Genomic DNA, 25,296 nt, shown 5'->3' with positions numbered 1-25,296 from the left:
TACTTGAAGGTAATATTTATTTGTTGAGTTTACAGGTGATATGTCATTTACAAAAAAAATTACAGACAAATGCATCCTTTCAGTGCAGTTTCAAACTAGTCCAAGAACAGGCAAAAATCCGTGATGATCTGGAATGCTAGTAATAGACAGCACATGCTTTTCTCCCTTCATTGATTTAGGGGGGGGGCAATAGGAAAGGAAGGACGATGGGGAGAAAATGCCAATGTAAATACAGCCATGCAAATAAAAACTCCTTAGGAGAAGAGGGCACAGTTAGTCTGGTATATTTTTGTTCTCAGGTAATTGATGCAGAGATTGGAAGTTCAAGAAGAGGTCTGACACTTATTAAGTGCAGTGCCCTTAGAGGCTGCCTATACCTTCCAATGCCTTCAGTTCTACACCAACACTACGATTTCAGATAATCTACTGAGCTAGATAAAATAGAAAGCTTAAAACTTCATGTGTACTGTCCAGCATTTGAATTCTCCTTTGTAGCTGCTGGAAGGAAGGAAGGTCAAGTTGAAACTGTAAGTTGCTGTCACAACCAGAGAACAAGACAGTTTGACCATAGCTTGGTTCAATTTTAAGAGATGAAATACATTAGAAAATTCAGCACAAGCAATCTATTATTTTGGGGATAGGAAGAAACCCAAATCAATGTATGGTAAACTAGGTAGAGTCAATTAAGTATTTGCAGAAGATTTATCCAGTCACATCAATCTAGGGAGAGGCAATATGGACTGATTGACTTCAATACTAAAAAGACCAATCCCAAGCAGCACAGAACCCTAGCTAGAGGAAGACAGCTTATACTACTATTTGATAATTTGCCAATTAAAGACTATGTTATTTGCAGAACAGTTGCTTCACTTCTGCAGTACTTGTAATCTTAGGCAATACAGGGCCTAAAGAACAAAGAAACCAATAAAAATTCCAAATTCCTTATTTGAAATTTCAGACTAACTTTTGTTCTTTATCCCATTTAAACCTGCAAATGGCTCTTACTAGGATTAAACCAGAACATAACAGCCTTCAGAGACTGAGGAAGAGAATTCAAATGGTCTATCAGCTGTTACCTTTAAGCACCAGTGTTGGAAACATACAAAGATCATACTCAAGCATGACCTTTCCTTGGCAGCTCTACTCCCAGCAGTGCTGTCAGTTCTTGAAAGTCTCCCTGAACCTTCCAGAACAATTTCCCGTGACATTCAGGTTGGGAGTGGTACAAGCGAATGCAACTTCTCATCCAGTAACCTCTACACCGAAGCAGTGCCACCTGACCTCTTTCCCTCCACCAGCCTTGGTACCAGCGCTCTTTCCAGTACGCTAGTGCCTTCTGGGGTGAAAATAAGGCCTGTTGAAATAATTCCCTAATAGCTGCCACAGGACTGTTTCTAAAGTAGTTACGCAAAGGGTGGGAGGGAAGATTGTGCATGCTTGGATATATTTACAGAGATTCTCTCCACGTCTATAGGCTTTTAAAAAAAATCTCTATTATTAAACAGTTCGGTAAATTAATGTTTTCCTTTTTGCAAAATTAAAATCAACTCTCAAGGATTAACTGCATATAAAAAAGAAATCTATTTTACAGCACTGACTAGTATTACCTTTAAAATCAACAGGAAAAAAAACATGCTGTAAAATTACTTGATAAAGCAAAAATCGCCCACAACATAATCACCCAAAGTGAACCAATGTAAAGTTTTTATTTGCATGGCCAAAATGTCTTCCATTTGTTCCCTTGCAACTTTATTTCCCTTAACACACTTTAAGGTTTTTGCTGCAGAAGGAACAAGCTGCAACACTGCATACTTCCTTGAATAACCACTCCCACAACACCTAAACATTAAACAGATGTAACAAATGACAACACCACGAACGGGAAAAAACTAAGTTCCACCATTCAACATGGTTTGCAACAGCGTCTTCAGGGCTGGCTGAAGTGGGCAACTTCACTTTAGAAGGTCTTTTCCTCCTCTTTTTCTTTACAGTGTCGGTGGTTTCAACCCGTACTTCTTTGCAACTTCTGTCTGGGCATAGGCAGCATCACAGAGTGAGTAGAGGTGGGCCATCTCCATTTCAGATTTGGCCAGGTTGATAGCTTTGTTAAACATTTCAATGGCTTTATCCAGATTGCCTCTGAAATAAACCAAGACGCAGTCCAGTTAAGAACAGCTAAGCAACTTTTGCATCTCTACACCATCTTTTCCCCACCACAGGGCTCGCAGTATCCACTAATAAAAGTTTAAAAGGACTTTAGGAGGAACCACCATAAGAACTTGGGATGATGACGCACAAACAGAGGGGCAACCTGAGTACCAATCCAAGCAACAAGGATAGTATTAAACAGCATTCCCCTTCAGAGCCCCACAGGTGGTAGGTAGTGTGGAACAGAATGTTCTCCATGGGTCAGCAAGCAGATTACACAGACAGCGCCAGGACGTCACAGGGAAGTCTTCAATTTTTCAACTAATTGAGACAATTTGTGCACTTAGGAGAAAAACTTCTACAGTAAAGACAAAAGCTCAAATTATTTTGACATAAAATGTTTGCAAAGTCTTTTCCCTGCAGAAGTTTAGTTGTCTGCTACTTTGATGGTTAAACATGTAAAGAAGCCTCTTGTTATAATCTCAGCTACAACAAACTTTTGCATGATTTTAACATAACACACTGTTATAGAAAAGTGCATTAGTTTCTCCTTTTTACCACAGGAACTTGCAAAATGCAGAGCTGTTGGGTGGTAGTCAGGGTTAAGAGCCTAGATCAGCATTCTTAGCACAAATGGTTTGRGCACAGCAAGATACATCTTAAAGGACTACGTTAGACACACAGGAAGTCTAGTAATGATTAATAAAAAGTTATTTTATATGTATGAGGGATGTATTTTTGCATACACAGACTGCATCTTGTCCAATAACTACAAAACTGGTAAACAGAGGAACATGCCAGACCATAAAGTAGAAATATGTCATCGAGAAAGACAGACCTTCCCTAAGAGTTACAGAAAAAAAAAATCAGGACTTTTGTTAAGACCTGACCTCCCACTGTACTGGAGAGAAGATCTCAAGAAAGGCTTAAGGCTCACGGAGAAATCTAAAAGACTGCCATAATTTCAAAAGTAATTTAGACTCTACACCTTAACATTACCTTTGCACTTCAATCGTTCCCATGGTTTCATATGCAAAGTCACATTTGTTATCAATTTCAATGGCCTTGCTTATGAGTTCTAAGCCTTTGTCTAAATCTTGCTTCCACTGAAGCTGAAGCAAACTAAAAGACAAGGAGAAAAATTAGAACAAACTTCATGTATCCTTATAACCCAGCCCATGCAAGCTTAAAATATTCTGTACAAAGCTTAATTGAAGTCTTAATGTAGGGTAGACAGTAGTTTCACAACTTTTAAAGGAAGGTATATGTGAAATTCACTTTCAATAAACTATGTTACCCGTCTAATGCCTCCAAAGAAAGGTAAATTCCTCTCAAGAAGACTGGTTACAAGATGCTTTTGTGAAAGAGAAAACTTCAGCACAAAGCTCAAATCTAGACAGAGCTAAATTAAGAGTCAGATATATTTGAGGCAGATACTCAATTAGGAATGAGAACTAATGAAACTTCAGTGAAACTTCATTCTTATTTACAGTTTAGTCAAAAGTTGTAGAAATACATTTAACAGCATTAAGCTGTTTTCACAAAGTTATTCTTCCTGGCTGAAATTTTAAAAATAAACATTCAGTTATGCTTGATTCACCCTGGTATGCTGCCAATGGCCCTTGACTGAAAGAACTGTTATATTAACACATACCCTTTATGAACATATGTAGTGGCATTGTCTGGCTCAAGGTCTATACATTTATCATACATTTCATCAGCCTTGCCAAACTGCTGTTGATCAGTTAGTGCCTGCATCAGAACAAAAACCCATACATCAATATACAACCAAAATATACACTTCGTGTCAGGCTAATTCTAGTTAAAACCATATTGATATTATGAGATCAGATTTCTCTCCCCTATCACAGAGCACAGCAGGACAAGTACACAAGTTACTAGAATTTATTTTCAAAATTGATGCTTTTTTTTAGAAAAAAAAAAGTGGCTAGCCTTCAAGTACAAAGATTATTATCACAGTATTATTTGTAATGGGGGATCCACAAGCAACATATGTTGAATGTACCACAAAAAAATCATCATTCTACAAATCTGTATGTGCAAGTTTCAATTTCTTCCTTTTTCAAGCTTACTTCTTCACCTCTCTTATCTTTTGAAATTATACAAATCCTCAAAGGAAATGCATCCATACTGGCTACCCACTTAAAATCAGAGCCCCTAGTATTTAGTACTAGAACCAGCAGCACATTTTATTAGAGAAGAAACGACATTCTCTGTTACAAGTGTACCTTACACACCGATATAAAATCTGTTTATCCAGTGTATGTCATTTGTAGCAGAACAAGACTGTTATCCTATTTCCACCCATTCAACTCGCAGATAACCTGGACAATTCCTACAGTTCAAGTAAGATATCACACACATGCACAAATTCAAGGGAAAGGGTACTCCATGCCACACTCTCCTAACAATCACCCCTGCTCCTCATCCCTTATAAACCACTCCACTTCCCACTAGTTCTTTCTCTGCTTCCCCTACCCCAGAACACCCATACCCATTATTTAAGGCAGCTTATCAAAGGATGTGTATTATTCTAGTACTTATTTTCAAAGATTTTCAAATAAGATTCAAAGGAATGATTGTTATCCAAGTTAAAAGGCCCATGAGAACACAGCACTTCAAGAGAGAGAAAAATGTACCTGAGCATAAAGTGCATAGCCTTCAGCACACTTTGGAAATTTTTTTATGACATCTTCAAAGCCTTTCATGGCTACCTGCACAGGCAAAGGATTATTTCCTGTGTATGCTTGGCGATACTATTAAAGAGGGAGAAAAAAAAAAAAGTTTCATCAGATCCACACACATCCTTAAGAAATATGTGCATGACAACTGCTTTACAAGTTCTAGAAGGTAATATTCCTGTACACTCTATCAAATTTGTTTTTAAAGGAACCTATCATACTTCAGTTTATGGTAGGGAAGCGATAAGGCCAGGTAGTTGCCAACAGTATTCCCCCTTTTCAATGCCCAGAATGCCTCTTTTTTCACAGCATGCACAGCTGTCCTCAAAAGATTCCTGCACACAGGGCACTGTACTAGGTTGAAATAGTTTGTTTCCTCTTTCTTGATGATGTCTCTGTGTTTTTCACACCATTCAAACTGATTGAAGTAAAGCTTTTTAATATAATTCAAAGTTGTGCATTCTTCTACCATGAAACATAAAAGACCACACACTGTCTGAATAATGAACATTGAAAAACAGAAGTGGCAAACCCTTACTCAAACTGAAGAACATGTTGCATTAGTTCTTCACCTTATTATATATAAAAAAAAGTTAATTGCACTACTTTTCAATTAATTTCAAAGAAAAATTGAGAAACAAAATATGCTTTCAAGAACCTCTTTAAAGAAAGAGCACCCAGACAAACACATTACTTACCAGAGCAAAACATTTCTGTGCTTGAGCCAAGGCAGAATCAGGTCGCAATCGGATACATTCATCAAAGTCTTCCACAGCCTCTTCAACTTGGTCAAGCAGGATTTTCAACTAACCAGAACGAAAAAGAATCCTATTTCTGTATTTAATCTGTGCTTCACACATGTAAGTGATACTTCAATTAGCAGTTAAATCAGTTAAAGTAGTCTCCAGTTCACATTTAGAACTATCTAGAGACTTTCAAAACCTGTAACTAAAACTCATTGACATACCAGAGCCACCAGTGAAACTTTGGCTTCAGATACAAAAAGAAAATGTCCACAGGAAGGGATTGCGAATGTTTGCATTTTAGGTCGTTGCATCTCCATTACTGCTTTAGTAGAGATTCTAAACACTATGGCCAGTTTCCATAACTTTRCTGTGTTTTCAAGTTACTTTGCCTCACTATAGTTAGTGTGAACTACGTGGAATTTAAAACATTTTTGCTTTCAAACTTGCATTTCATCATTTTTTCCTGATATTGCAGTCCTCAACAGGAGTAAAACTTACTTTGTCATTCTCTTACTTTATTGACGAGTTATTTTAAAAATGCCAATTTTCAAACTGCAGAAGAGTTTCAGCCCCTTCAAACATCAAACAACACCATTTTTATCTCTGAGCGCTAAGGAGATCTAACAAAGTCCAGGAGAGAGACACTTGATCTTTGGAAGTCTTCCTTACCACAACAATTTAGCATATCTGTATACGGCAACGTTTCCTTTTTCTTCTAGCATCTATTATTACAATTCAAAGTTAGAAATTCATGTTTTTCTAATGCAAACTGTATAAAGTGTGTTTGATATATATTGATCTTTACTTTCTTTTAGTATATATTGAAATATTAAAATATTAGGACAGAAATCACTGTTTTTTTTTTTTTTTTTTTTTTTTACTTGTCCTCGATGATGGTAAACATCTGCATTCTGAGGATCAATATCAGCAGCCATATTAAAGTCTTGCGTGGACAACACAGGTTGCTGCTGCTGCATATACATACTTCCTCGTTTGATCAGAGCATTGGCTCGGAGCTATAAAAAAAAAATGTTCAAATAAACATTAAAGTATTCTAACATTTGCCCAGATTTAAGACTTGGTTATGATTACAGTATTTTCTTTTTATTATTTAATTAGTTTCTCCCACTAACAGATTTCATTCATTCTAAGCAGGAAAATAATTCACATCGAGTCTAAACCAATCAATACAAATGAATCCCTCGTTTAATTAGAAGTAAGTCACTGTATTTTCAGTGAATTTGCATCCCTAGGGAACCTTTTCAGAAGATACATTCCCTATGTTTACAAATACATCAGCATTTTTAGAAGCAGTTCAATATGCAAGTACAATTAATGTTCTTCTTATTTATGAATTAGATTTTCCAGCTCGTATAAACCTCTAATTAATTCCACTTCCCCAGTTCTTTAGTTTCTGCAGCTTAGCACAGCTGTCTCAGAAATACTGACAATACGATCCTCCAGGAATAAAACAACGTAACAGCGAAAGAAAATAGAACGCTTCCATTAATGGCCTGAAAAGCTGGAAAATGAAGTTCTGAACTTCACTGCAAGTCTATCCTCTAATTTTTATGCTTTCCCAACACAAACTACAATCCAGCTGTGACAGATTCTTACCTTCACATTTGCATTTTCCATACTGATAACCTGATCTAGGTCTGGTTTGGCAGCATTCGCATTGCCRATAAGTAAATAGAAGGTAGCTCGCAGGAGTAAAGCTTCAGCCATATATTTTCCTTTTGCTTCAATTTCTTTTGTGCTCTCACTGATAATTTTGTCATAGTTCTCTTCTTCCATATATTGTTTTGCTCTCAAATAGCCAGAGCTGAAAGTGATGCAAGAACAGCTGTATATACATAAGCATTCACTGAACACTCCAATTTCAGGTCAGACCCCCTTTTTAAAATCATAACAAATACTAACCTTTTTCTAGATTAAGTTGCCACACTAGCATTATAAGTAGAGTTACAAATATTCCAGGATGGAGTCGTCACAGATTCAAAACATTTTAGACCAAAATGCCCAAATTACATTTGAAAGAAAACAAAGATTGTTTCCACCTCAACTTGAGCTTCATTTATCTCTTGAATTTTTTTCCTGTTAAGGACAGCTATAATTTCTGATTTAAAAAAGAAAGGCTGGCAGGGTATTCCAGGTCAAAAATGAAACATAAAAGTCAGCAATATGCATTTTACATAGGAAAGAAGATTTCACAGCAAAAATTAAAATAAGTACTGCCTTGTTCTCAACTAAGTGTCCTGGATTCAATCAATCTACCTGCAGATCAGGTCCTTTCATCTTGCTTAAATAAAAACAAACAAACAAAAAACAACAACAACAACAACAAAAAAACCCTCAAGCTTTTCTAAACTTTCTCAGAACAAACTTCTCATGTAGGTGCAATTTGATTCTAAAAAGATCCTTTCAGCCTCAGTTACTGTAGTTCAGTTTTCATTAATACAGGCCTTTTTCTGAGCTTGTATTTTCCCTTCCAATACAAAGGCTAATTTGCTCTCTTCCTTGAAAGCTCTCTTTTAATATAAAATATCCCTTTTTCCAGAAACACCTTTCAGTTTTCTTCCTATCCTCTCATCTCCTAAGCTTTGCTATGGTGCTGTAAATAAATATTCAGTGCATTTTCCTGATCTCATTGTCTTCCTCTACTTAACGCATCAAAGCCATTTACAGTTTGGAACTAGCCAGTCAGCTTTCACAAGTTTAATTTTTTAACATTGATCTTATTTCATTGGTTAACTTTATCACCATGGGAATTCCTATGCCAAGCATTATAAAACAACAAGAAGTTACACTGAGCAAAACATCAGAACCACTGAAAACTTAATTCCAGTACCTAAAAATTCCCAACTGTACACTCACTTTTCTTTTACTTCAGAAGCTTCTCCCTCCTTATCCTTATCTTCATCTGACTTCTCACCCTTGAGCAAAGGTTGGGAGATTATATCATCTGTGAAGGAGCTGAAGTAGGATTTAATGAACTGCGGTGAGGGCATCAGAGGCTCACGATTCTGAAACACAGAGAAATGTACTTTTAAGTTATTAGATAGTAAGACCAGATGGTAAATGAGGAAGAGGATAAAGACAAGGATGATAAACAAATTCACTCAGGAAAGAAAAAAAAAAAATTATGACTTGCTACTGATAATCTCACTCTCTGATAATTCAGTATTTTTGATTTGATAGTTTGTCATTCAGAAATTATTTAAGCTTCAGATTAGAGTTTAGTACCCACCATCAGAGGGAATGAGAAGGTATTGAAGAGAGAAGGAAGGAGACAGGATCATTCTGCATGTGTGGACAGAAATGAGGACTCCTATGATTAATAATTGGGTAAATGTACTAAAGTGATATGTGTACATACATGTTGCCTGAAAAAGCAAGCTGGTACTTTTAAGCATGAACTTGCATATACTACCTATGAATTGGACCCTGACTTGCATTCAAGTAGATTCTGAATAGCAATTTGACCTTTTCTCCAATTTGTCCATGAGAAGCTGCTGTCTGACATTACAATGAAGACTAATGAGGCAATATCCTAATTCTACCTGTTGCTTGGCCCAGATACCACATATTTTACTTTAAATTTTACTTTAAATCTGAGAAGAAACACCCCTTAGGTGCAAAAGCCTTTGTATAGCAAAAAAAAAAAAAAAAAAATTCTTTTTCAAAAAGAACACTGGGCACAAAATTTCAAATTCAAGTTTTCCTGAAAAAAAAAAAAAAAAAAGTCTGAACTCACTCTTCTGAATTCATCTATTAAGTTCCACCATAATAATGCCTATTCAAAGCACACTCTATGATGCTGCCACCATCACACTAGAAGCACAATTCACAGTTTTGTTACCTTGACTCTCCACAATTATGTGGAATTTATAGGAAGGAAATTCAGAATCTCAAAACCAATGTGGGTAAGTACTTCAGGCATTTTCACAAATATCATGTGAGAATATTTTGATGCCTCTCCTAACTTTTTTGTAGATCTACACAGTCACTTAGAACTACAACTGCTACCTACTCCTATACTTCTATAGCTCTCATTGCTGCAATTTACAGACTTTAATGCAAAGAAATCTATGAGTTTCCAAGTTGAAAAGTACAAGCATGAACAGCTATTTAGAGGGATGGAACAGAAGCAGTCTGTGACTGAATGTCAAACTAATCCATCAACATGAAGGCTTATTTCTCAAGATAGAATCAGGAAGTCTGATTGCAAACAAAAAGGTCAGACTTTACAATGCATCTTTTTTCTTGTGTACTTGGAAAAAAAAAAGAAAATCACACACAAACATCCTTATTTCTTCACTTTTTAAAACCCAGGAATTCTTCCATTAACTTACATAGAATTTCTCTTTATATATTAAAAATAACCTTGGGAAAAAAGTCCTCAACTTTCCTTCTCATTTTAAGTCACTCACTACATACGCAACCAAAGTTGTTATGACATTTTTGATGACCTCTTATAACCCTTTCTGTCAACATATATCATAACTAAGTCAGTCAAATTACATTCTGTAATTAATTCAGCTAACATTCAGCTGCTGTAAACTACATCCCTATTGCTGTTCTAACACTGATACTTATCCTGTTTCCACTATGTTGCAATTCCCCAAAAGTCCTAAGACATCATGCAAACTAAGACAGCATGCATCCTGAATGTAGCAATAAATTTGATTAATTTATTACACAACACAAAGCCTAAGGGGACACAATCATTTTACTCAAATCTGTAAAAAGATTTTAGAAATAGGCCTCTCTTCCTAACGAGGTTTCAGAAAGTCTAGCATATGACCTAACAAAAAACATCGTAAGTAAAATAGTAGCTTTGCACTAAACTGTTGTTGATTCTTATGATCACCAGCTGAAGACAGTGACTTGCCTATAACAATTGAAAAAAATGACAACTATGTTTCAACAATCACCTAAGCAGAATCAGAATTTGCCCTCAGTATCCTACCTTGTATTTCTCTTTGGCCTTTTCTTTTCCAAGGAGTTTAAGGACTTTATCAGCTAATAACATACTTTGCTGGTTTTGAAAGGCTTCTAAAATGCAGACTGCAGTGACATCTAGGGAACAACACAGAAAAGTGAAGTTAAAAAATAACCTGTGCTAGTTACTAAAGTACAAAATGCATCACTAATACAACTCGTCCCTGTCAAACTAATACACACCCCCGTTCACGGATGAAAGCCTCCATTTCCAGTTGCTGTATTTGCCACGTTTTACAAAACACAAAATTTACACTCAAAGTAATCTCCTTTCGATAAGAGGATTTTAAATCTACAAACAACCTTAAACAACTAAGGAAGTTTCATACCTCTAACAGGGGCTTTCAACATTTTGTAATTTTGAAGACAGTAATTACATTCAAATTATGTTTACATTAAAAAAATGCTAACACAGCTTCTCTTCTGGGACTGGTCTTAATTTTCTACTTTTAAAATTCAAATTCAGTCTGATCACATCTTGCTCCTTTCTCAATTTGAAAAATCTTTTCCTMCTATATTACAAAATGTTCTGCACACCTCTGTGCCTTTGGGAAGGAGTAAGTTAAAAGGAAATTCCCTACTGACTCATTTAAAGTGCCAGCCCACATCGTATCAGTTTCATTCGCAAATAGAGACTCTGCACATGTGAACCCACTGTTGCCGGAATAATGTTTTGCAGTACTAAATGAGCCCTTTTGGCACATTACCGTTACTTCTCTTAAGTCCTTAAATTTTCCTRAGTAGTGTAACCCATTAACTTTCTCTATTTAATTTCTATATAAAACTCTGTCCCATTCACAAAAATATATTAAAGAGGAAAAATCTTAGAAAAAAGCTTACCAGAAGCCTAAAATATCATTCCCACAAAGTCACTCTGTAAGGTTATTAACTATCAGGGTTTGGATTTGAAATTCAAACAGTGTATTGTAATGAAAAGCAAGTGTTCCACCTCAAACTTTCACTGTAGTTTCTGTAACCCTATACTGCTACAGAGGCTTTTATGTGATTATTTCCATCAAAACTCCCCATAACTCTGGCACAGTCAGGAAGTACAGAGGAACTCCTGGGAAAAAACACTACAGCCAGAAGCAGCATGCAAGATAGAGCCTACTCGTACTCTATTATACTATACTATGTGCCTGGCACACATGCTTTGCCCAACACAGGCAGCTACAAGCCACTGCCCAGATGCAGGTGAGAGAGCAGTATCTTCACAGATCATACTGCCAGGGAGTACCAGATTTTTGCTTTGTTTTGCTTTCCTCTATTACATGAATGTACCCACTTCCTGAGATTCTACTGGCCACACACGGTTGGTAATATCAGGTAATATCTTATTAGAAAACTTAYGTAGTTCAGAGAAAGTAGACAATTTTCAAGCATATCAACAAACTGCAAGCTAAAAATGAAGTGTAGGTTGAAAACAATTGCTACAAGCATTAATACTACTAGAATGATCAAAAAATTACATTTACAAACTATCATGCTTTTGCAGAAACCCCTGATCTTTCCTGTGGCTTTTTGTCATGTCAGCTTATCACAATTACAGAAGGTCTAGATTTGTTACAGGACTCCAAAAGTGCAGCTGTTCTGCAACAAGTGCTTGGTGTACTCCACAAGTATTCTACAGATTCTTCTGAAGTCATGGAGCAAAATTGCAAGGGACTCGATTCAATGCCCCAAGCAATTCCTTCTAGTACCTATCCTCCTACATGGCAGAAAGGCAACTTACCATTGGACAGAGGCGAAAAAAAACAGCAGCAAGACAGAGCACACAGATTTTCCTCATTGTATTCATCTAATTTAGCAAATCTAGTTCTTAACTGTTACACATAATAAAACTAATTTAGTTGCCTTAAGAGTTAGATTCACCAGCTACTAGAACACCATTTTGTTTTCTTTCCTGCTTGGATAATAAGCACTGATACAACTAAAAATTTAATTTGCCTTTTAATCCTGTTTCAGTAGAAATAATTTCACTTGATGAAAATTAAGTATTTTCAAATAGTGACACTTAGTTCAGTGGTACCTTTAGACAACACATCTGTTATCTAATTCTCCTTAATTTTGATGGCTTCTCAGTCATATCTTCCTGACAGTTTGCAAGAATCTGATAAACTAGGTTCTGCCAAATATACAATGTTAATATATAAAAAAAGTATCTGTTCCAAATATCCTGTTAGGCATCAGAAAGAAATAATATTGAAGCTGTTTTTGCTTTAATACCTACCAAATGAATTCAAAAGACTGACATAATTTTGTTTCTAAAAGCACCTTCTCCACCTGCAGAAACACCTTGGTTCCTAGAGCAATACTATTTCTCTACAAAGGATTGTGAAGGAAGTTTGTTATTGCATGGAACTAGAATGACTGTTGTCTGAGCCTGGTAGGTGAATTCTGCTTTAAAAATGTAGGGAGTTTCCTGAAAACAGGATATCTTAAATGGTTACAGTAAGATCAATTCCCAGCAACTGCTTCAGATCTAAACTGAAAAACAGAAAAAAGGTTTCTTCTTAGAATAAAATAGAACATACTTGTGGTAGTTATGAACATTTTAAAATATATAATTGTGTATTACTAAAGCTACAGAAAGAAAACACAAAACAATCCTGTAAGTTTTAGTGTCTCCATAGTGCCCAAGCTGCTTATTCCACTTCAAGTACACATACCAAGAGACACTCACCTTCTAAACATTCCTTCTTATTGTCCAGCTTCTCATGAGCCTTTGCACGTCTGAASAGAGCTTTTACGTATTTAGGGTTAAGCTCAACAGCCTTTGTACAATCTTGTGCCACTTCTGCCCATTTTTGCTGTGGGTAGAAAAACAGCATGATGAAGGACATCCTACTCAGAAAGATGTATCGTATTAGGTCTCTGCTACCAACACTAGGGTCATGCCCACCTAACAGAAGCTGCAGTTCCCAGAGTTATGGTTCTACTTGCTCACTTCTATTTCTGCAAGTTGCTCAGTAAAAAACTGCCAGCCACCACTGGAAGCCACCCACAGCAGAAGAGCCACAAAATGGAAACAAATTCTTACTCCCCAAAAAATATATATATAGTTTGTACAAAGTTGATGCAGACACCTGCAGGAGGTAATGATGGGACTGAAAGACTGGCACACAATAGATGGAAGAAATAAGATGAAAACATAATAAAAACCAACATACAAGATYAATCAAGTGCTAAAATACATGTTACTTTAATTTACTATTGTTATGTTAGTTTACTACACTACATCAATTCAAAGGGATGATATATGAATATGTAGGAATAGAGTTGGTTTAGGCTATTAAAAAATAAAAATATTAAAAATATCAAAAATAATTAAATATAAAAATAGGCTTTTCTAATAATTGGAAAAGAGGAACCACATACAGTTCTTAGACATTTATTATTCATAAATCAGTATTACAAGTAATATGTGTTTAGACAAGAACAGCATTCTAGCCCTCCTCAACTTTCAAGGTTAGGTTCCTCTAAGCATCCAGTCTCTCACTTGACACTTCAGACCATGAAAAGTCATTTTTCCCCATTCTTTCACACAGCTCTCCAATTCAACCTCAGAAGCCAGCCTTCTGAGCCAGCATAATAAAAAACACTAATCCACTTCTAAAGCAAATATCAAGTATATATTGCTAACAACTAAACGTTACTTCCACCTAGGCAAAATTTTTAGTCTGGGCTTTTGTAGGTTGTATGTGGCTTTTTATTAGCTTTTGAAGTAGTGTATCACCAAAATATTTAACTTTCATCTAACAGTTACAAAGCAACACACTAGAAAATAAAAGCAAAACTAACAGGTATACAAGAAGGCTGCTCTAGAGGATAAGAAATTAAAATCTTACTTTACAAGAAAAGGCCTAGAAAGACACTAAAAAATTACATAAGATAGACTGAGATGAGTTAACAGAAAATAATTTTAAATGTAGGTGGACAAGTAGGATGAGCTGGTGAAAAAATTACAGCTGCAAGCAATGGCATCCCGCTTTAAAGGTAGTACATATTACCACCTGGGAATCTTCAGTGGACAAAAATGTAAAAACACGTAATTTGCAATAAACTTAATCATATGTTTATCCTAAAAAGTTACAATTTCTTACCAGTTGTTCATAGGCAGCAGCTCTGTTCTGATAGAAGGTAGAAAGATCAAGATTTTTCTCAGGAGGGCACAAGCTGATAGCCTCAGTATAACACTGAATAGCTTGCTCATATTTTCCTGCTTTAAAGTATTTGTTTCCTTTGTTCTTTGCTGCTTGAGCTCTATCAAGAGGGCTCTGAAAAACAAAAGTGATCAGTCAGTTCAAATAAGAAAAGCTTCACAGCAAGCAGAAGTTGCACATAAGGGCTAATCTTCAAAGATATAAAATGGATTTGAGTACTAAACTCTAGCCTGGACTTCCGAAATCTCCCTCCTTACAATTTTTGGAAAAACACAACAGATTCTTTTTTGAAAGTATATAAGATAGCAGAGCAGCTTTTAAACTGATTCAGCACAATGGTATCAAACAGTGCAGTGAATTCTCTTTAGAAAGCTAGACAGGTTTTAATGTTACAAGTGGTTTATCAGAAGAACCAGAGACTAGTATGTGAAAACAACAAAGCCTTCAAAACAGTTCAAATACGAAGTTTCCACCTAAAGTGCATATAGCCTGTAAGACCAGAGCTGACTCAGCATAATACGAACAATAAGAGGAAAACACTCTGTGAAAAGACCTACTGAACAAGATGACTAAAACCTGCATGGGAAAGCAAACATGTTTTGCCTTCCATACACTAGACAAATTATTAACTCTTTTACAACTTCATACAACCTGCTCATCCAGCCTCAGGCTGATAAAAAGTACTTGACTGCCACAGACAGCCAACAGAGGATGGAAAGTTTTGCTAACTGGCCTTGCTAACCAGACCTTAAGGCTTGGCCTTGCCTGCTGACCATCTGCATTTCTGGAGAAACCAGCATGCATGCTCAACCTCTAAATTTACACAACAGTTATCAAATACTGTAGTTTATATGGAATTAGATATAAAAAGACCCTGTTCAAAGAGCTATGACTCACATTCAGTAAATACACAGCTGCAGAAGATACTAAACATTCCTCTTCTGGAAGGTCATGTCACTGAAGAAAATACAGAATTATCTGCCATGCCTTAGCTGTTCCTCTTTCACAGTCCAACCTCAGTGATCACATAGGCAGTTCCCAGCTAATGTGCCAGACAATGAAGTGAACAGAGGTATACGCATATATGCCTTTCTTCCAATCTCTCTGAGGAGTCAAAGAGCAAAAAACAGTTAGCTGCAGGATTCACTAGCTTTCATCTGTTGATTCACACACACCAAAAAGATCATCTAGGATTTGCTGGCAGTTGTAAATGCTGCCCTGTGAACATATTTCTGTCTCCTCTCTTCCCTCATCCACTGCTAGCACCACTAACTATACTCGTATTGCTGTAAGAAAAACCTTGAAGCATCTTTTCATTTCATCAGTCTTTTTCCATGCACATCTGCTCAGTTCCACAACAGTCTGATCATTTTTTGCAACAAAATGACTTTTTAAAACTTAAAACCTAGAGGCAAGGCCAGTAGCTGCAGCTCCTCATTTATGGCTTTATGGCATTGAATTATGGCATGAATGAATCAGATGATGGGTGCCAGCTTTAGGTCCTGCATAAAAATAAGSATCCAGATAGAAGAGAAGTACCTTACCTGCACTGTCCTGAGGAGAGGCTTACCAATGAAGCCATATAAAGGAGAGAATTTCTTAAATACCCTTACTACCAAAAAAAGTCTTCTCTGAGCTCACCAGTCATTCAGTCTATCAGAAACCAATCACTACCTTGTGACATTCATAGAGCAAAATGATCTGCATCATTTGTTAGATTTTTGTTTCTAATGATTTAAGTTCAAATTAATTAAAGGTCATTGTGCACAGTATATGRAGAGAGATGATGCCAACTCAGTGAACACACAAACAAGAATTGCAGGGCAAATATTTTTACTGAGAGCCATGTAGCTGTATATCTGATAAGCTGTTACTTTAAAATTCAACCCAAGTCCGAAAGGAAAATTATATTTACTTTAAGTATGTTCTAAATGTGGTTCCCAGTACCACTCTTACTGTTCTCTTAACTAATACATACAGTGGACAGAAATTAAATTACACAAAGATTAGCTTGGATTTTTCCTGTGGCATATCTACAGCAAATCACAATAGAAATTTCTTTGTGATTAGTTTACAAAATTCAGTCGTCCTCTAAGTTACTTCCTACCGAAAAGAAAGAACACAGCATGATATGCAAGCCACATCCTACATTCAGACCTTTACTCCCATTATCAAAACTCTAAGTCTGCTAAGATTTAAGACTACATTATAGACAGAGGGGAAAAAAAATCTATGCTGAGCATATGTTTACATTTGTTTATTACTTTACAATCATGGTCAGTGTCTGTAGCCTAATTACTCCAAYACCTGTTTCAGGCTGGCCAAACTGTCTGTTCCTATCCTATGTAGTTTGATAGCCATGCACTGTCGTCCCACAGTAAAAACACGACTCATCTGAGGACTACGGGATAATATCCAAATGCAATAGCTGCTCCAGTGTAAGGGGTGGGATAAGAATCATCAGTGGTAGCAAGGAGTTTGTAATTCTAGGGCTGTCACTGGTGCRCTTCCTGCAACTTGGAAAGCATAAGCTTCAAAGATGATCCTAACTGCATGCAACAGCAACCAAAGATATTTAGAGAGCACAAGGCATAACACCACAGGAAAACCCACCAAAATTAGTAACTCTGTTATCACAGCAAGCTTTGAATAATAGTAACAAGGCCGCAGACCAGACAAAGAACTAAAARGAAATTAATTATCAAATAGATGCTCATTCAGCAATTACCCTCCATCCCATGCATTGGATGATGTAAGAAATTCACAGGTGGGAGGATTAGAGAACAGTATGTTGTCATTTAATCAAGTCCACAGTAATGTCCACACAAGAAGAAAATCAATTTTTCTTCTGCTAGTTTAAACTAGACTCCTAACTTCTGAGTCTTTTTCTCTGCAGCTTTAGGTACACTATTCTGCTSTTCCTCTGTCTGCATACAATGTAACATTTCTGAAAGGCAGTCCTTTTAAAAATGAAGGTTCCTAAGCTTCTGCATAACAAATAAACCCGCTTTTATAAGGGCAATATGGGGAATGAAAGAATGTTCAGCATTGCATACCCATGCAAAAGAGAACCCCACATAGACTGCATATAAATTGCGGATTAAAATAACTATAAAACATTTTATCTGTGGCTTCAGGTCCGAATGCTTAGAAAACACAGTGGTAAGTTTTAAATTCAACTCTGTTTTCTAAATAATGATGAGATTAATCTTCTTAGCAACCAGAAAACTCTTTTACTACAGGAAAAAAAACATACCAGAAAATAACGGATCAATTAATGTGCCTGGTGTAGAAAAATCACTGATGCAGTCATGGAATAAAAGTCGCTCAGACGTGCTCCAGAARAAAAGGACATAGCTTTTATTTTACTTTTACAAAACTTAAAAAGTTGTTAGTTATAAATATTGTTAAGAAAAGCATAAGAAATTCTGTTTCTAAATCACATATTCAAGTTAAATAACTGTAGCATAACCTGCTGAAGCCAGAAGCATTAGAAAGCTAAATTCATGTCTGTTTTCTTGGGGGGGAGGGGAAGGTGCGTGCATGTGGGTTTTTTTTTTAAGGTATTAAAGAATTAATGTTACATTATTTTAGCATTCTTATTTATGCTGTTATGAAAAGCCTGCAGTATATAATTCTTAATCTGTGATCAAATTTTGGAAGTGTTAAGTCTTAGATTTATCCCTGACCTATTTTCTGCATTTTTTGAGCTTCTTCCCCTGTCAGCCCTGTTGCTAAAGGAAGATGTACACAAATAAACTGACTCATTATCCAAAAAAAGTTCACATACTTTACACAGAGCTAATCAAACAAAAGATCCTTTTCTTCCATTCCCTTGCAGCTGTAATAATTCTAGACATTATTTACCACCAGATTGAAAACACTTTCAGACAAAAATGGCCTTTAAAAATAAAAATGCAACAGTCTCCACATCTTCCAGTTTCATGGCTTCAGCTCACCTGATCCATTGCAATTGTGGTTACTACAGTAACAATCAACATGGCATGCTAGATGTATTTTGGCTCTACAGCAAAGGACTTTATAAAGCAAGAACTCCTCTCACACAGTTTATCATCTCTTAGTCAAAGAATCAGAGTAACAAGCAAGGCAGTTCAATAAAAATGAAGTTCATAATCAATTGTCTACAAAGGCAGTGCATACAAATATAGCACTGACTCAGGCCACAGCTGCTTCTGAACACATCAGCAAAAAAGGAAGGAAATTTTCTTGCTTCCCTTGCTTTGGATTAATTCTGACGAGTATAGACGAACAAGTACTAAAGAGTTTTCATTCAGCTGTATGATGGCATTGCATTTACAGACTAGTTTTCTCTTCCATATTAAAGTGCAAACTACAGCAAGTTTCTTATCCAAGGAGAAGTTTTAGTATGTTCCTTACAAGACTTCTGTCTATTCCCAATCTAACAAGAAGAGAATTTTATTTCATTGTCACCRAAGATAACAGTGACAGGCTGCAACAACTAACCCATCCAAAGACAGAAGATGCACTTTCAGGACACTAAGATTCTAAGCTGCAACTTGCACTGTAGATACTAGGAATGCAGGAATTTCCATTGTATTTGCATCACAAAGCCAGGGATAGCACCCCCCACTCTGAAGCCAGTAGGGCTGAAAGAGCCTCCTATAAAAAGGTCTGCTTTCCACATTCACTTCCATAAGAGAGTCTGTGATGCCACTATAGCCATTTGAGATTAAACATTTGCACAAAAAACAAACAAAAAAACAAACAAACAAACCCCACTTTTCCCTGTATTTTTACGCCCACATGTGGCATCGTTTTAAACTTTTTGTCAGAACCATATTCACGTTATCAAATTAAGAGCCTGCTTCCTACAGATACAACTGTTTTTGTTATATTAAACCTGCTCAGAACCAGTAAGTATTAAAAAATACCTATCATCATGATAATCTTTTGTGCTTTACAATTTCCACATATGCCAAGACTAAAGCAGTAGTTGCAACTTTTTTAACGCTTCCTAGAGTATACAGTTTTTGAAAGACTTGGACTCAGTTGCGTACCCACCATGAATGTCTGACACAGTCATACCAAAACAAAATATGCTGTCTTCCATTACGGCTAAAAGCAGACAAGACAGTTCTCTGACATGCATGGCAGTTTACTMTGCTGTTTAGCACATGTTCATGACACTCAGTTCATGACACTCACCGTTTAGATGCCTCTACAATATTCATGCTGCTAAATACTCAACAGGCTCCTTAGGGTAAGGATACATGTCTTTCTCATATCTTGAATGAGCTTTCCGAATTTGAATACAACTCGGAAGTTATCTGCAGTTACAGGAAAAAATAACATCTCAGTATTTAGATCGTTTTGCGCAACTGTTCACTATCAATTGTCAAAACCTAGAATTTAAGCCAAAGGACACTTGTGTTTTTGAGAAGCACTTTGTTATCTAAGTAACTAAACAAGCAAATTCTTGACTATCTGAAGATCAGACAGCACAAATAAAATTTTTAACTGTTACTTTAACCTCAACGGATCTACTGTCCTCATAAAACACTCAAAAACTGCATGTGAACAGCTGCCACTTAACAGCAATAGACTGCCAACTGCAAGAATAAAGCTCAGTAACCTCCAGCAATGCCAATATGTTTAAATCAGCAGCTTAGGACTCCCTTTCTATTTGAGGGACATTGTCATCACTGGCTGGCAGCAAATTCTTTGTTCTGCCAGCCATCTTCAAAGAATAGTGAATCACAACAGAAACATGAGCAGCAAGTTACACCATTTTCTTTTGACTAATAAGGATTTGCAAAACCCCTTGCCTGGCAGATGATATGCAATGGCACTACTGCTTCAGCCATCAATCTTAATTTGTCAGCTTGCAAAAGGTGCCTCGTACTGGACCTCTTTCTTCTTCTCCAAGTGACAGGACTAAGAGACCCTCTTGACCTGATCAGTCATCAATAAAAAAAAAAGTAATGTTTTCTTCACTGCTACAGAATCCCTATACTTTATTTTGTACTAACATTGATCTCACCAGTGTTCTCTCAGACCTATACCGAATGATATTAACTGAGTGTAAATTTTTTTAAGATTCTCCTTAGCACTGAAACCATTGAAAGAGGAAAACAGTTTTTCCACATGAACTTAAGATGCAAATTCACAGGGAAAACAAGGACATATTATGGTTATAAAAAAAAAGCTCAATTTTACAGTAAAATTTATGTTTTCCAGTCACCTTCTTTTTAATGAGTTTAAGTCACGCAGTCCTACTATGAATAAGTTGCACCTGAGCTGCCAAGGCTCTAACAATTGTTCTATTGATATTACACACATTTAAGGGCTTTCTACACCTGTCCACTACAGCTGACATGAAGCATAGTACACCTGCAGTAGAGCAATAGATTTATTATGCAAGAGGTGCATAATACAACAAGAATGACTTTTATAGATTTCAGTCAGATTAAATCATAATAAGAATTAACATCAGTGCATCTAGACAAAAAAGTGGTAACTCCTTAAAAATAGTGATCTAATATTGCAGCACTGAGATAAGCAACATTCAGCAAATTAATACAGATAATGGAAAAAAGCCATACTAGTTGGCTGTTGATCCTGGTATGTGGCATCACACAAGTCAACAAGTTTGGCCACTTTCCCTCACCACTGCACTCAAGTGAGTATACCCAGCTCAGAGGAAAATGTCATGCAAARATAGTGGACTGCTGTAGACCAAGCTGCTTTGTCTGCATCACGCAAAGCTGCACCGTTGACTAAACAGTTCAAGAATCTCTGTTCAATGCTTCCTGATATGCTGAAAACCCAGCGTTAGCCTAGAAACCTGCTGAAATCAATCACAGGTGAGATCTGGACTACCAAACACTTGCTGAAAGGAATGATTTCAACTTAAGTGGGGRAAAAAAAAAAAAGCAACCAAAACAGTTGCTTACTGACTAACACACATTTCCTCCTATCAGGCAAGGAGGGTATAAACATGCTAACAGGTTACCATGGAGTAAGTAAAAAACATGAATCAACTAGGTATCAATTTATTTTTGGTAACTACCAGATATAATAATCCCCCCACAATAAATGCAAAGCAGTTTACTTCTTAAGCATGTTTAAACTATGCCGGTATTCACCACAAAGTAAGAGGGCACATGAAAAGGAATTGCTGTTACTGAGTAGCTAAAATGCAACACATCCAAACTCTGAAAAATAATGACAAGTTCTATAATTAACAGACGCAGCGCAACTTCCTGACCTTTGAGGCCTCCCTAGCTACATTTTTACCATGAGTACTTAACTGGCACAAGAATACCAGTTTACTGTACTGGTGAGGAGTTGTGCTTACAGGAAGGGCAGTCTGAGAAGTAGTTCAGCTTTTCCCAATATAGCACCTACGCTAAGGGCTTCTGCCAGTACAATGTCAGTGACAGATTGTACACTTGATCAGAGCACCTATGCCAGGAGATTCATCCAATGCAGATATAGCTTGGGAAAAACATGGTGTTTCAGCAATAAGTAAAACTAAAGTCTGAATTGCAGGCAGATAAGTAAAAGACGTCTGAATAAAGAACAAARAAGGTTTTAGACTCTAGGAATTTTCTGTTTGTTCTTTGAAAATGTTATCTGGCTGTTTTATTAACAGGGAATAGAGCAAATGGATACAGAAGCTGGCTCAATGAAATATATACAAAGTCTCAGTTCTAATTTAAATATACAATTAAAAGAGTAGTTACCACACACACACACACACTGTTGGTAGCCCATTCATTGTTGACCTGTGTTTTCTAATAGACTTCCCACTTGCGTTTAAACTCAGTCGGTTTTCAAATACAAATTTAAAAAGTCGGTGATTCATTTTACAGCTAAAAAACTCTCCAAACCAACCCCCCCCMMAAAAAAAACACATTAGAAAGGCAGACCAATACAAGGCAGGTAGTTAAGTATTAAGACACCTGGGAAGGTTGTATTTTGAATCAAAGGTCATAAGACACCAGTAATATCCATAACTAATAGAATGTATATGAAAACATGAAGTCTACACGGCATAATCTTTTCGGATAYGAGGAACTGGAACGCAATCCTCCCTACATACATAAAACAGCCAAGGAGTAGCTGCAGCCACTTTGATTTTCCTGCTGCAGCCATATTTTGTCTACTGTCATCTTATCAAGCAAATCTGGTCCTATTTTCTACACTTTTCTTAAACCCTATCTCCTACTTCTTTATAGCATGCAGTGATACTCTTCAAGGAACTCCAGATTATATCAGTCATCCATATACTTTTTGATAGGTGTATATAATCTATCAGTAATTCATTTTGTGGAGCAGTCTGAAATACTCAAGACATTCTGAATTCTTTAAGTGCAACATTGAAAGCTATTCCTGCTTCAAGCACAACTACAGAAAGGCTGCAAAATATCTTAAGATACATACTGTAATCCAAAACATGATCAGAAAATCCCGAGCTAACAAACTAACAGCAAAGTCTCTGCAATTACACAAAGGTCCAGACGGTTCAGCTACTCCAACAGTAGCCTGCAATTCAGAGCTCGCAAGCAGCAAGCATACTGCCACAAAGGTGCCAGGCACTGCTTRTAGCCACAAGCCAAAGCTACCACAGTAAACAAAATTTGATTTTGTCCCTGGTGCTGTACTTGTTGTTGCTTTTGACACTGTTGCTTATGAGCTAACAACAAACAACTGCCACTTGACTATCTGCCCCCAGGTCCAGCATGGGTTTTGCAGCTCACTGTACTACTAACGATGCCTGAGGGTATCCATGATTCAGTAGCTGCGGAAATTCTGACCTCCTCATCCCTCCCATGTGTTCTTGCCACTGTTCGCCCACTCACTTGCATAACATTTATCTTCATCATTGAAACGATCAAGGTTAAAAACTGCCTTTTCCAATCTCACCGTTACTCTTTTTTCCTCCAAATCTTCTCAGAGAAGAAGTTTAAACTAAGCCTTTTCCCCTCACCATCCCCAGGTAAGAGCAATCCAGCTGGTACACTATGACACGAGAGAGGGGAAAATGTAGGAATATCTTTACAGGACTCTGTCACCAAAGCCAGCATATTTTAAAGTTAGCTCTACTATGCAAAAACTAACTTCCAAAAAACACGAAGTTGCATGTATGACCTGCATATGGAGGGCAAGAGCAGTGGAAAACAGTTTCAGACAATAAAAATTAGAATACTGATTATGTTCCTCATCCAATCAACTTGCTAAATCTAAAACTTTGAACACACTCATTAATTGTAACACCTCCTCAATACTACAATGTGCCTGCCAATACACCTGTGGCAKCAGATGTGAAGAAAGTACATCTCGGAGATATTTCTTCCCATAATAGGCACAAAAGAGAATCATGGACCTGATTTTAACTCTGTTTTTCTGTATTTTCTTTCAATCTCTGTGTAGACATGTTTTATTCAAAATTTCTCTGGAAGTTTATTTGCAACAGGACAAATGCAAGTTCAAACAGCATACCTATTTAAGTAAACTCTGCTCTGAGATCTCAGTCACTTTAGCTATATGGCCTTTGTATTTCCACATAAAATGTTTCACTTGTTAAAAATTCTGACTACATTTTTTTCTACTCCGGCATATCCAGTATCTCAGACTAATACAGAACCAATCAAAATTTTTCTTTTTTAAATATTGATCTCAGAAGCAAATTTCTCATAGCTATTATGCTGCTCAGAAGAATAAACACATTCACTGAGCAACAGCCCCGTTTACAGATTCGTGTCCTTCTAGGTCTGCATAGCTCACCACAAGGCACTTACAGTAATACAGTTTGCCTTCCAAGTGCCAGCATTGGGAAGAGAACAAATAAGCGTACTCTGAACAACTACCAGAAAGACTGAACAGCACTGAAGAAAAACCCCTTGAAAAATCAGCGCCTGAACAGCAGAATTCAGAAGCGACGAAGGCTGCCCTCATGCGAAGAGGCTGCCACCCCAGCGCACTCACTTCAGCGCCGCTCATGCCTTCAGAGGCGCCCCCAGGGCCAGCACGGGGGCTTCGGGAGCAGCCACGGGGAGGAAGCACTGAGCCAGCCCAGCGCTGCCTACCGCACACCAGGCGCCCCCGGCTCCGGCCGGCCCGCGGCGGCCCTGGGAGCGCAGGGGCGGATACGCCCGCTCCCAGCCCCCTTCCCCCGCCCTCCCAACGGCCGGGAGGAACGGCCGCGGGGCAGGGGCGGCGCCAACCGCCGCCGCGCGCGCTCACCGTCTCCTCGCGGCCGGGCCCGTCGGGCTGGCCGCTGCCGCAGGCGCCGGGACCTGGGCTCGCGCGGCCCTCGGGCGTCTTCCGCTCGCTAGCGCCTTTCCCGCCGCCGCGGGCCGCCCGCCGCCCCCACAGGTAGAGCGCGCCGGCGCCCAGCAGGATCGGCGCCCCCAGCACCAAGGCCAGCTGCCAGCGGGACAGCCCCGCGCCGCCGCCGCCGCCGCCCGCCGCCGCCTCCACGGGCTTCGAGGCGGCCATGACGCGCTCGCACCGCCGGCCCGGGGGAGGGGAGAGAGGGGTCACCGG

At 37.7% G+C, this 25,296-nt stretch overlaps 1 protein-coding gene across 1 annotated transcript; it reads right to left on the bottom strand.

Moving 5' to 3' along the window:
- Positions 1-25,283, bottom strand: TOMM70 (translocase of outer mitochondrial membrane 70). The gene is made up of 12 exons (XM_085319813.1): positions 24,994-25,283; positions 14,704-14,877; positions 13,284-13,410; positions 10,569-10,678; positions 8,474-8,622; positions 7,214-7,421; positions 6,478-6,612; positions 5,549-5,656; positions 4,809-4,925; positions 3,803-3,900; positions 3,148-3,270; positions 1-2,139 (listed from the first exon to the last, which is right to left on the bottom strand). The coding sequence occupies exons 1-12, from the start codon at positions 25,246-25,248 to the stop codon at positions 1,986-1,988; spliced, it is 1,758 nt and encodes a 585-aa protein (XP_085175939.1). The 5' UTR covers positions 25,249-25,283; the 3' UTR covers positions 1-1,985.
- Positions 25,284-25,296: the final 13 nt, after the last annotated feature.

Source organism: Rhea americana, unplaced genomic scaffold, assembly GCF_003343005.1.
Source record: "Rhea americana isolate MKP2758 unplaced genomic scaffold, rheAme1 scaffold_118, whole genome shotgun sequence".
Taxonomy (NCBI): Eukaryota; Metazoa; Chordata; class Aves; order Rheiformes; family Rheidae; genus Rhea; species Rhea americana.
The sequence above is the reverse complement of the archived record's forward strand: the minus strand, read 5'-3'. Positions and strand labels throughout refer to the sequence as shown.